General features: G+C 44.0%; 1 protein-coding gene across 1 annotated transcript in view; it reads left to right on the top strand.

The window, feature by feature from the left end:
- The first annotated feature begins 1006 nt into the window (after positions 1 to 1006).
- Positions 1007 to 13540, top strand: part of LOC147623796 (ABC transporter G family member 28-like) — a 24601-nt gene continuing 12067 nt past the window's right edge. The window contains exons 1-8 of the mRNA XM_086820413.1: positions 1007 to 2231; positions 2341 to 2417; positions 3335 to 3634; positions 5177 to 5234; positions 11362 to 11505; positions 11585 to 11619; positions 11712 to 11785; positions 12403 to 13286. Coding sequence (XP_086676539.1) covers positions 1636 to 2231; positions 2341 to 2417; positions 3335 to 3634; positions 5177 to 5234; positions 11362 to 11505; positions 11585 to 11619; positions 11712 to 11785; positions 12403 to 13286 — 2168 coding nt within the window. The 5' untranslated portion in view covers positions 1007 to 1635. The remainder of the gene's footprint in view (positions 2232 to 2340; positions 2418 to 3334; positions 3635 to 5176; positions 5235 to 11361; positions 11506 to 11584; positions 11620 to 11711; positions 11786 to 12402; positions 13287 to 13540) is intronic.

The following is a 13540-nucleotide window of genomic DNA, read 5'->3' as shown; positions in this document are numbered from 1 at the left end:
AAGAGGGACAAGAAGGGGAATGAAGGCCTCAAAAGTCCTCCCACAATTTAATGAAGGCCTCAAAAGTCCTCCCACCCAATTGAATGAAGGCCTCAAAGTCAATTGTCTCAATTGGCTCCCTCTTACAAATTCTTCCATAAACATCTTTGAAGGTACTCAAAGCTTTCCTTTGGGGGGGGTTACTATCCTCATTATTATGACCCCTCAATTCATGGTACACGAGTGAGGGTACACACTCCACTTCCAGCCAGCATATACCAAGGTGCCATATCCTTATGCTTACCCTTATCCTTACCCTCCACCAGCCCCAACCCAAGGTTCCTTATCCTTACCCTTACTCTTACCCTCTAGCAGCCCCGACCCAAGGTGCCTTATCCTTATCCTTACCCTTACCCTTTACCCATACCCTCCACCAACCCCAACCCAACCCTTACCCTTTACCCATACCCTTTACCCATACCCTCCACCAACCCCAACCCAACCCATACATTAGTCATATAATGATCAACATCATGAGGTTTAATCACATAGACGTGCTAAGATTAGCAAGGGAAATAGGAAGAGGGGGTAGGTTCAAGAGGGGATTGCCCCAACACCGGCATCAATGCACCTAGACCACGCGATAGAATCAAACTAGGTCACATTTCTAAGTCAATGTCCAAGTTTGATGGGACTGGTTTGCAAGATTTGCAGTAGAGTGGAAGACCAAGTTAAGATGAATGCCTTTAACCTCGCAATGGGGAGGTAGTGGATTTGTTCTTTGAAACCCGAAGACAATGTGCCTTGGGTGGAAGGCAATAAAGAAGAAATTTTCTACACAATAATCCACGCCATATTTCTTATGTATAGATAGATATTCAATCAAGAAGGCTTGGTTTTAAAAGTTCCTCAACAACATAAAGTTTCAATTGGTTTGATAAGTTCCTCAATGATAAGTATATTATATATATATTAAACATATATGTTATGTATTATATATATATAGATAATGTTGTTGAGGAACTCAATGGTAGAACCGAGTCAGTTGTTCCATGCTATTTGAAGAGGGAGGGCCCGCGAGGTAGAGACGGGGAAGGGGGAGAGAGAGAGAGTGTGTTGACCTATTCTCTCTCTCTCTTTCTCTCTCCCCAAGAGTTTTCCTGGCTTGAAAGACTCATCTGCATTGTCTGGTTTCTCTCTGTTGACCTCTTCCATCAATCAGTTCGTTTGCGCGTGTATGCAGTAGCAATTTGACCTGCTAATCACACAATCCTAATCGAGTTTTCACTAATCACACTGTACAAATCAAGTCCAGCAGGAGCATCTAAATTGCCCACCTCCAGTTTTGGCCACTAATTTGCTTCATTTCTCTCCCCTGCCCTACCCATCATTCGCGGTAGCTCATCTCTTTTTATAAGCTTCTTGTGCAGGTAATCTCCCAGAAATCTCCGACGCACATTCGTCTTTTGGGCAATCCAGAGAAGGGTAACAGCGTTAGAAGCAAAACCGAATCTTTTGCAGTTCCATGGTCTGCTGAATCTGCACGGGGCTTTCGGAAAACTGCTCTCTTCATCAAAGATTTGCAACAGATTGATTAACAGTTTGATCAACTCTTCTTCTGGTAGTTAAGAGGAGATCAAAAACTTGGGCAAAAGCATGTGTATAAGTACCCGTATGGTACAGGATGAGGGCAAGGTACATAATGAGGGCAAAATCACGAATAAATGCACCCAGGTCATGTGCAATAGCACCCACATGATGCATAATGATGGCAAAAGTTTCCACATGGTACATAATGATGGCAAAAGCTCCCACATGAGACATAATGAGGGCAAAATCATGAGCAAAAGTACCCACATAGTACACTGTGATGCCAAAAACATGGGCAGAAGTTCCCACATTACACACAATGAGGGCGAAATTATGATCAAAAGTACCCAAATAGTACATGGCAACGGAAAAATTATACACAAGATGCATAACTTGGAAAGCAAGGCCCTTAAGGCAACTGTGCCCCATTCCATGTCCATAATGAAGGTTTTTCTGCTCCTTTGTTTTCTCCTCTTGTCAAACTTTATGTCTCCTGCAGCAGCTCAAAACACATCAGTCTTGCCTGATGTCTGCAACACAGCTTTCACAAGCTCACAATCTCAGCAACAGTGCCAGCTGGCCCTGTTCTCCAGCATTCAGCTCACTGTGCAGGAGTATACAAACAGATTTGCTAGCCAGTTCCACTTCTGCGTTGGTGACCCGTAAGTAATCTGCTGCCCTCTTGACTGTTTACATCAATCTTGGGCTTGCCATGCAAATCTATTAGATGCTTTTTAATTATCAGACATTTTTGTTTTATTTTTCTCACAGAGTGAAGGAAAGAGATGCATCTTTTGATTTCAGTGCGAATTTAACCTTCTTGACAGCATGTTTGTTTGAAACAGAAGGTTAGTCTCCATACCCCCACAAGTGGTGACAAAATTGAGGATGAAAGGTTTTTACATTAAGATGTTTTTTTAAAAAGAATGTCTTGCCTACCACATCACACTCATTGATCATCTGCTAATTTCTGGACCTAGCTGCTTCTAATAAATTTAACCAGCTTAAGTGGTTTTTGTATTGTTGTGCATGTATGTGCTTGTGTGCACGCGCGTGCAGAGGACCTAGTTCCTAGAACCCCCCTCCCCCCTTCCCACTTCTCTTCACATGAGAGGTTCAGCACCTTGGCCTATCCATACAGGCCCCGAAACCTCAAGGGTGTTAGGCAATTCATGGAATACCCACCCACTCACACCCGGCGTTTTGCAGCTCACAAATCGCTTCTTTATTTACACCATTTTGTCGTAGCTTTATGAAATGGTTTTTGCAACACACACTTATGAGATGGAGGTTGTATGCAGAGAAGATGAAAGGATGCAAGCACAGTGATGCACTGATGGTAGATAACTGAATGTACTATGGATGGGCTATGCTGGTCATTCTATATAACATGCACGTTCCTAAAAGGTGAATTTGGGCATGTTCCTGGATTCATCTAGGTATATATATACTGGTCATTGTAGGTTGGTCTATGTTGGCCACATATGGCTGTGTACATATTGACCACCAATGTTTGTACAATAGACACTGACAACATAGGGGCTCATATGAGACCAATGGTCATGGTGCAATATCCTGACCCATCAGAAGACATCTGGGTGCCCTTTTTGGGTTGCAACTTAAAGACAAGGTGTCCCTTAAAACCATGGTTTAAAATCCTTGTAATACTGCGTGCCAAAAATTGGAACGAATAATGGTTGGTATAACCCAGCTGCTTTGCCGTGCATATAAAGTCTGAACATTAACTAGTATGTTTTTGTTTCAGCAACTATGTTGGACCGACTATGCAGTGCAGGGGAAATCAAAGCCTATATTGATTCACTTGTGAATCTTATAGAGAGCAGCGAATCAGGAACAGTGGCTTCACCCATTTCAAATGTCAACTGCAATGAAACCAACTGGAGTCAAGGATGTGAAGATGGTTGGTCTAGGAGCCTGCAAGTCAATGTGAAACAGATGAGTGATCTTTATCAAAACACTACTACCATTCCATTACGCGATGCTGGGACTTCGGCGACTTGCTGTGCAGGCTTTTATTGTCCCCGGGGTTTATCTTGCATGATCCGTAAGTGTCTATTCATGAGTTAGACATATTTGATGCGTATGAGAGAGAGAGAGAGAGAGAGAGAGAGAGAGAGAGAGAGAGAGTCATATTAACGTCCACGGAATGCCTTGAAGGCTTATTGGACCAAAAACTGGTACCTCACAGTCATTACAATGCACTTCGGGGTGCACTTAGGCACAAGCAAAAGATTAATGAAAACCCTATGATGATAAACAACTATCTGTGATACAACAAATGCCGATGGCACATTAGAATGCTAGGTAATTGGGTTTAGGCTTACGGAAGTCCTCGATTATTGACCTTCCGTCGCGGTAGACTGCCCACTTTCCAGCTTGGCGGGTTGCTTGGACTTTGGCGAGTTCTGTACTTTTGTTTTTAAGCTGAAGGGGAGTGAGTTTATCAGCTAACCAGAGCGTGGTGCCCTGTAATGATTTGGACTGTCGGAGAACTTGGATCTTGTCCTGTTTGTTGTGATATTTCGCAATGGCATGCTTCCCTTTCTTGACAATGGTCCATGGGTTGCCTATATCAATGAGGGGGAGGGCCTTACTGAGTTGCCTCCTCATAATCTCTGTCTGAGATGTATTCATCTTCATCAATTTCTGTTTGCTCTCTGACTTCTTGCTCGTCCCAACCCTCGGGGAGTCCACCTACTTGGAGATGCTCAGCAATGCTTTCTCGGAGTTCTTCCTTGATGGTTGACATGATATCTGCAGTAAGATGTTGCTCCATACCTTCTGTAGCTTCAATGAACTCTGCTTTGGCTGCATGAATTTGCTTCTGAACTGCCTGAACTGGGTCGGGCTTGCCCTCAAGGGAGGCCAGTCGGTTTCAATTTCGGTGAGCTGATCCTTCAGCTTGCCATTCTCCTCTCGCAGCTTATCGATTTCTGTTAGGAGGAACACCTCCCATGAGCTCGAGCTTTGACTGGTTAGGGTTTTGGTCGGTGTTACCAGGGCACGAGCGTACCACTTCTTTGGCACTATGGATCGCTGGTAGGGCTAGGTCGTTTGTACCACCTGCATCTGCATCTGTATCATCAGCTATGACAAGGCGGGCCCCTTATTTGAGGTAACCGCCCAGGCCTGGCGGTACCCTGCACTAGGCCTGGCGTGAATGAGCAGAGGCGAGAGGCAAGGGCGAGGAGGGTAGGCGAGAGGCAAAGGTGAGAGAGAGAGAGAGAGAGAGAGAGAGAGAGAGAGAGAGAGAGAGGAAGGGCGCTGCTTTTGCTTGAAAGATGATAGCAAAGGAATAGTTATATGCAGTGTAGCATTTAAGTCTCTATATTTTTCATGATGCTGAACTTTTTAGTGTTTGACAGTGTGTCCTCTAGGAGCTTAGTGTCCAAAAGCTACTCTGGTTGAAGGCCTTTGTTGAGAGAGAGAGAGAGAGAGAGAGGGAGGGAGGGAGGGAGGGAGGGAGGGAGGGAGAGGAATGGTGTTACCGTTTGTTTGAAAGATGATAGCAATGAATAGTTATATGCAGTGTAGCATTTAAGTCTTTATATTTTTCATGATGCTGAAACTTTACAGTGTTTGACAGCTTGTCCTCTAGGAGCTCAATGCCCAAAAGCTACTATGGTCGAAGGCCTTTGTTCACCGTATGTAAATCTCCTTTGGACCTCTTTTTTTTTTGTTGAACTTGAGGTTGTACATTGTACTTGTTTCTCCAACATTTTGAGAGAGAGAGAGAGAGAGAGAGAGAGAGAGAGAGAGAGAGAGCATATATCTTCTATTACGAAAAAAAAAGAGAGAGAGAGCATCTACTAAGACACAATGGGCCTATGAGACCAAAGTGATACAATAATGTCCATGGCATACCTCATCATGGAATGGAAAATAAAATAAAATAGTGTCCATGGTCAATGTTAGAGAGAGAGAGAGAGAGAGAGAGAGAGAGAGAGAGAGAAATGAAAGAAATGTTATATTAACGTCTTCAAAAGGCCATAATGACCTATGAGACCAAAAAGTTACATCATGGTGGATCTAATACAATGACTGGATAAAAAACTAGAAAATGGAAAAGAAAAATAAAGATGATACTACTGGCACCTAGAAAATGAAACTGGAACTGGAAGGTAAACAGAAACCCTTATAGGGTGTGAATATAGTGAGAGGGGGCTACGCTATGGAGGTGAGTTGAGTATAGTGAGGGGATACAATATCATGTGGGACGGGGGGTACACTATGGAGGTGCCTCCATCTCATAATATGTGCCGCATCGGACGCTGGCGGATCTCCTCAATATCCTCTGTGGTCAGCACCCTGACTGGGTGTCCCGCATGTCTCGCAAGAATAATCCGAATCCGCTGCTGCAACCTCCGTCTATGCTGGGATGCCCTCCTCCGTAGTCATGGGCGTCTGGACCACCCAAGCTCAATCGCACGATCAATCAGTGTACCGCTGGTGTGGGCGGTATCCATGTCCTGCTCTGCTGTGGTCCATCTGGCGCAGTGATGCCTGGACTAAAGAAGTCTGTAATGTGCCTCTGAGTCTGGCTCTCTGTGCGCCTAAGCAGGCCATCTCTATATCTCCGCAGCTCAAGCAAGAAGAATCCCAAACACCTCTAGTCCTGGTACCCCATGACTCTGGAAAGTGGTCCAAAACCCTCTCTGAATAAACAGTGAAAATGACCACGTATCTCATAGTATGCAGTACAATGGCATATATAATGCAGCTCTGTCTCTGGCTCCCCATGGCATACTCGGCATATCCTGGCCTCAGCTGGTATACCTCTATATCGGCCAATCTCAATCTCAAGCTGGTGTGAGGATGTGCGAATCTGACCAATAGCACATCGTACTGCATGAGACAAGTGTACATCCATGTAACTGGGCCTGATCACAAAACCATCTGCTGTGAGCTGAAGAAAATGCTCTCTGTAGAAAGCCATCTTTGTGCCCAGCTCCTCAGTCAGCTGTATCCATGTCCTCCTAACGTCCACAGAGAGAGAGAGAGAGTAATATTAACGTCTACGAAAGACCTGAAGGGTCTATGAGAGACCCCGATGGTCTACAAAAGACCCCAAGGGTCTATAGGACCAAAAGTGATATAATGTTACCATGGATATGCAGTGCCATGGAAAATTGAAAGAGAAAGTAAAATGAAAACATTTAACACTAGTGTATGTACATGTAATCGATAGATGATCCTGTGTAGAGAGGTATGCTGTGACGAGCTATTGATGATACCAACCTTGGCTAGAACTGATCTGATGGCAGAGAGAGATGTTTTATTAACATCTACTAAAGACCCAATGACTCTATGAGAGTCGAGACCAACAAGTCTTATAAGAGTTCCATGTGTAAACTGAAGATCGTAAACATGGAAACAAAAGTGCTGAAAGGAAAAATAACCCGTGTATTACGTGGGCCCTAAGTGTACATGTAGTTTGCTACATGATGGATAAAATTGTCAGAGAGGCCAAGGGCTATTAGGCCAAAGGCTCTTTGATCCCTTAGTTTCCAAGCCTTTTTAGCTGCATCTTCATCTTAGGCTGAATTTCAGTTTTGTTTGCCATGTATGGAAGTTTTCTCCATCAAACTTCTCAATGAGCAAATGGGAAGCCATTTTAGGCAAAATGACAGGAAGATCTTAACAAAGGATGGAATCCAATGTCAGTGTCTAGTCCCTTACTAAGAATGTCCCTAAAATTAGGGTTTCATTAATGCTATAGGCAAGGAATGCACCACAAAAGAAGAGATGCTCAATATTGCTCTATTGAAATTATCAAAAGCCCCATATGTATCTTAGGCTTTAGCAATGATATTTGTACTTGATTTGTACCTTTGTACTGATTTTGCCGAATGTTGAGTTGCAAGTGCTTGCATGGGCTATTTTTCTTCTCTCTCTATAGGTTGGGGTGCAGCACGGTTGGGGGAAGCTTCATGGGCAGCAGCCTGTTGGTGGTGGACAGCAGCACGTAGATGATGGGGGTAGTAGCATGCGCATCAGATGGAGAGGGTTGCAAGAGAATGCGGGCAGCATTGGGAGGATAGAACTCTGCACTGATACCTTTTGGTTATGGTGGAGCTTGATTTGCAGTCTACTGAGGTTGATAAACAAACATGGCTGAAGCTAAAGCATAGACAACGAAAACTTAAAGAGAGAGAGTGTTAGAATACACTCTCGAAAGAGAGACTTGCATGAGTCAATAATGGGATAGTTGTGTGTTTATATCATTGAAAGTACAAGACCTTTATAGGCCCAAAGGTTCTTCTCGTGACATTATTGCTTATGTCACATCACACACAAATATCTAGATATTATTGCGACCCCTCTTAAGAGGTGGTACACAGTGCACACACATACACAAACACATAAGTGACCCCTCTAAGAGGTGGTTCACATGCACAGGTAGACCTTATTTCTTCCTAGATCAAAGTGGGTCCACGACATCTATGATTGTATAGAGGCATACCACCAATGCCTACCTGTACAAGCCCTCGGCAAGTCTATCTGTGATTTGTCATGTCCACAACAAGGTATGGCAACTCTTGGTCATGCCATAGATCAAGTGTCAAGCCATAATGATAATAATCTGTAAGTGACTACTGTTGCTATTGTCACGATTTGTGACTAATCTCTCTTAATCTCTCTAACTACACTTTAATCATTTATTATTAGTGAAAGGGTGCCTTGAAAGGACACAACCTGTAGCAAGGGTTACTATGAAAGGACACGTCTCATCCAAAAGACAATTGTTCGTTTAAATGACATAGCTTGGCACAACCCTATACTAGGGATGTGTCTCTTCAATTGTACTTTTTCAAGCCCTAATTAAGGCCTTGACGATTGATGTAACACACTTGGCTTTCCACTTAAAACATCTTATCTTAAGTACTATCTTGTCTTAAACTAATCTCTAATCATGTTTAATTAGATAGGAAACCCTTACTGGGGTGTCAGAGCAAATTAATTTCTGCCTTGTGAGATGTCCATAGCTAGGTTAGACACCTAGATAGAGGAAGCAACCCTAATTCAACCCTAGCCTGAGTTGTATGGAGGAGAGAGAGAGAACGGAAACCCTAATTTTTCCTCCTTTGCCTTCTATGCGCTGATTTTTTTTTCTCAGCCATAATAGAGTAAAATCCCCAAATGAGAGATGGAAAGTACAATTTATACCAATTGGCAAGCATCCTTAGCTTCATTCGCGTCTCCTTCTGGCATCGCTTCATGATTTGCACCCCTTCCAGGCTGAATTGTTACTTCTGCTCCTAGTGCCCCTTTTTGAAAGCAAGACACAAATGGGCTGATTTAAACCACTAAGGTTTACACCTTAGAATCTTCACAATATTAAAAATCAGCCCCACGTGTTATGTAAGCAAACGTTTTGTTTATAGAATACTTATCAAATGGAAAGGAGGGTCTGAAGTTGAGGCTACATGGGAGTTAGTGCGTAGGCTGAAGAGTCGCTTCCTCATATTCGTTGCTGAGGACATCAGGGATTCTTAAGGGGGTAAGTATGTTACGTCCCAAGGCTAACTAGTGTTAAGACCTTCAGGTTAGATTAAGTGTAGCCTAGGGGTAAGGCATCTTAAGTGGGGGTAAGTAGCTTGTATGAGACACATGTTATATTTGGCTATAGGAGGCCTATATAAGTGATTTTATGAGTTAGTTTGAGGCGAGCTCCTCAGACTTGGACTTGAGGCCTTGAGACTACTCCATGCTAACATCCGATGGGTGTGTACTGGTGGTATGGGACGCCAGGGACTTTGCATGTGGAGCCATGTCTCTATTTATAAGCTTTTGGCTATATAACTAGCCTCAAGCTATTATTTATAAGGCCATGACCAAGCCAAACCTCATCCTCCTAGCGCCTTTAGCCCTCCTGTCCAAGGATTGGTCCCCACAAAAGGAGGCCCCATACATCACAATAGGTGCACAAGTGTCGAAAAGTCACCGCTTAGTGCTAGGCTCGTGAAAGTGAGCATGGAAGCACTGTCGCTCTATCTGAGCCAAAGCCCCGTACCTCTCATTAGCCAAGCCTCGGCCTGTGGGCGCATCGTCTAGAAAAGGTGACTCCCAAGTAAACGTAGGATGAGACAATGCCTACCTATTCCCTGCATATGAGAGGGTCTCCAGTAGACCTACCCAAGGATCAACTGACATAAAAACCACTGAGGACTAGGGTTAGACCCACATACCTAAGAAATCCTAACTTGGATTTCATAGAAGAATTTCGGCTAGTGACTCACCGCCCAGCCGTAGGTTTAGCGCCTTGAACCTAACTGTCAGGAGCCTACCAAGCCTTGATGGCATCCCATACCATTAGGTCAGCCACCCACTGGTAGCTTTATGGTCACAAGGTCCTGCACGCCCCTCATAACTCTCCTATTACGGTGTGGATACCTCCTTATGACTAATAAGTGCCCCCACGGTCACTTACACAGCAATAACCCTGCTATTATTGGCCCTAGCTTTATTTATTAGCTTTTTAGCTTTAATTAGCCCTTGGCTATCATTTATGAGCCCATGGCCAATCCAGACCTCATCCTGCTAGTGCCCTTAGCCTACGTGTGAACCTTCGAGATCCCCTCGCCCTACTAAGCCCTAACCCTAACCTAGGTTAGTGCACACCCCTCACCTTGGGTCAACCTAATCCTAGGCCGATCAGGATGTAACATGTGAAGCTCAGTCTGGAAGCCACCAACTGTGAGCTCATAACCTTGGTCTTGCTCTTCCAGTCCTCTGCTCCTAAGTCCGGTCCCTATAAAGGAGTGCCTTACATTGCAGTGGACTGTACCAAAGTGTTAAAGAGGCAACACTTGGTACTCTGTTCCTGAAACTTGGAAGTTCTACTGGGCCAATGCGGCATACCCCCTTGCCAAGTGGGCCTGGGTAGCTGGTTGGATGGTGAAGATAGGGCTAGCAAGTTACTTCAAGATAGACATATGATGTGACTATTTCAACTGCATCTCCTTTGTTGAAAACTGTTTAGATGCAACCTGCCAGGAGGTGCTAAAAATCATAATTTTGGCTTTACCAATATTCACTGAAAGATCTTTCACGTTACAACAGGTCTGCGAAGCATCCAAGTGTCATTGCAACCCCTCTAGCGAATCCGAATAAGAAGTATGTCATCCGTATATAGGAGGGGCACAATTGCCTAGGCTTATTGCAATCTGAAGACTCTCCCAATCTGTAAACAAAACCTGAAATTTCATGTCTGTATGGCTTGAACAGTGTGGGAGAGAGTGTGAAGCCCTGTTTGACACCAATAATGCTGTGAATCTCACGTGAGAAGCCTCCTTGTGCCAGACCCAATCGATCGCAGACGCATAAAGGGTCATCACCTCCCACATATCTCAGATGGAAAATGGAGCTCCTGTAGTTGGGCTAGGAATCAGGATCTGGGGAGGACCAAATCAAAAGCCGTCTGAAAATCCACAAATCAACATTACACCTGTTGTCTATATGCCCTTGCCTCCTCGATGATGGCCTTGAATATGAATGTGATCCAGGGTAGATTAATTGCTTCTAAAGCCTGCCTGACCTAGAGCCCTGTCTATGTCTCTCTGCCAAGGAGTTCATCTCAGCCTCAAACACGGCCCCCATAAATTATGGCCAAAGTGTGCTCAATCATAATGGTTCTGTAGTTATTTAGATCCACGGGGTCTCTTGCCTTACGGATAGGGACAATGGTATGAGAGAGAGAGAGAGAGAGAGAGAGAGAGAGAGAGAGAGAGAGAGTGCCAAGACAATAAACTTTTGTTGCTGTTTAATCAGATATGACTACCAGGTGACTCCTGGTAGGAATTATTCTTGTGGAGGAGCCAACCTTTGGGCAGACCTTACCAACTCCAATGGGACATTTTGTCCTGGAGGCTCTTACTGTCCAGCTACAACTGATATTCGCCAGTGTGACAAGGGGTAATGTTCGTGCTTAAAGGCTGGTCTTTGAAGATCTTGGAAAGTGTATCTTTTCTGATTTTGTGTTCTTTTCTGGCAGATTTTATTGCAGGCAAGGGTCTACAACACAGAGTAGTAAGCATCATATAAGTTCAAATGCTCAATTGGAAGTGTAGAGTGCAGTAATATTGCCTTTCTTATTAACCTGTTACTGTTGACAATTGCAGAATGCTTTCAGCTGACGACATGTGATGCTCAAGCCACAACCCAACATATTCAGACCTATGGTCTTATGACAATTGTACAACACCTCAACCTGATTCTCTTGTTAGCTCTTCACAAGAAAAATTGAATTTAGTATTTTTGTGCGTTGTTTACATCATATGTGGGAGGTACAAGGGGAGGCATATCAAAGGTACACGGTTGCTTGTGTGTGTGTGTGTGCGTGCGCGCGCGCGCGCGCATGCTATAGCTTTCAATGTAAAGATTCAAATGCAATGGCACACCATGCAATCACATGAAACCATACAATTTTGAAAATTTAAACAGAGAAAACCAGATGAAAATGCCATGAAAGCATATTGTCTATGAAAATTTAAGTTTTGGAAGCTCCCATTTGAGGGCAAGAGAGACCAAAAAGAGTAAGAAGGTAATAGACCATTGAGCATGACAATGTTGCAATCATAGTGGTTCACATTCCTCGGCAGAGCAATGGCTTAAAAGTGATGGTTGCAACCCTCACTGGATCTGAAGAATAATTCTCCAGTACTAGAAATGGCTTGCCAACAGGCAATCGTGAATGTTAGGTTGATTTAGTATGCCAGAACTGTCAGGAAAATGGGAAAAAGTCATTAAAATGAAATTAATGTTGTTTTGGGATGCACGCGTGAGCAAATTAAAATCTGTTATTACATGCAGGTGGGCTTGGCGACAATACTTTTACTGGTCTATAATTGCTCTGACCAAGTTATGCACATCCGTGAGAAGCGCAAAATAAAGAGGCACGAGAAAGTTGTACGGCAAGTCCGGGAGCATTTCAATGCAGTCGAGAGGTGGAAATTCGCTGTGGATGCAGCAAAGCGGCTCAGCCGCACCTTCTCCCGACGCTATCCTAAGGGCTCAGAAGAGATGCAAGTACTAGCACCTATGCATGTTCAGCGCTCTAATGAGGCACATCCTAGATTTGGAACTATTGATGAGGAAAGTGCCTATCAGGAGGGGGAGAGATTTCCAAGACTCGATACCCTACAACAAGATCGCCCAGTAGAAGAGGATTTATACGAGCCGGTTGAGGTCCCGCCCGTGCCTGCTGATGGCCATGGTCTGCACACACAGAAGCGAGTGGTTCCTCAAACAAAAAGTGAGATTTTGAGGTATGCCTATGGGGAGATCGAAAGAGAGAAAGCAATGCAAAACAGACGGTTGGGTTGGAATGATGTGGTCCTTCAAGCAGGCCAAGAGCGACATGATAATAGCAGGCGTATGAGGATTGAGATTACATTCAAAGATGTTTCCTTGTACTTGAAAGGCAGTGGGAAAAAAATCCTTTGCAATGTGACAGGGAAGTTATCATCAGGACGTGTAACAGCTGTAATGGGACCTTCTGGTGCCGGAAAGACTACCTTTTTGAATGCTTTGGCTGGAAAGGCATACAGCAGTACCACTACTGGCGATATTCTGATTAATGGAAGGCCAGATCCCATCAGTTGTTACAAGAAAATAATTGGCTTTGTACCGCAAGATGATATAGTCCATGGGAATTTAACAGTCGAGGAGAATCTTTGGTTCAGCGCTCGTTACAGGTCTCTGTCTCTCTCTCTCTCTCTCACACACACACACACACACACACACACATCTACATACACTTGCATACATAGATACAGGGTTTTGAACTGCAGGAATGTTTTTTTGTCTATCCATCCACACTTCCTCCTCCATATCCCAATACTTCTTAGTAGCTATCTCGCTGCATTTAAGCATCCACCTTCCTTCAACAGCCACAACTTTTTTTCTATGTAGTGTTTACTTGAGCAAATGCCATAGTCAATGGTGGCAG

The sequence above is a fragment of the Cibotium barometz genome, chromosome 26 (assembly GCF_041138505.1).
Source record: "Cibotium barometz isolate CiBa-2024 chromosome 26, ASM4113850v1, whole genome shotgun sequence".
NCBI lineage: Eukaryota > Viridiplantae > Streptophyta > Polypodiopsida > Cyatheales > Cibotiaceae > Cibotium > Cibotium barometz.
This window is presented reverse-complemented; position numbering and strand designations above follow the sequence as displayed.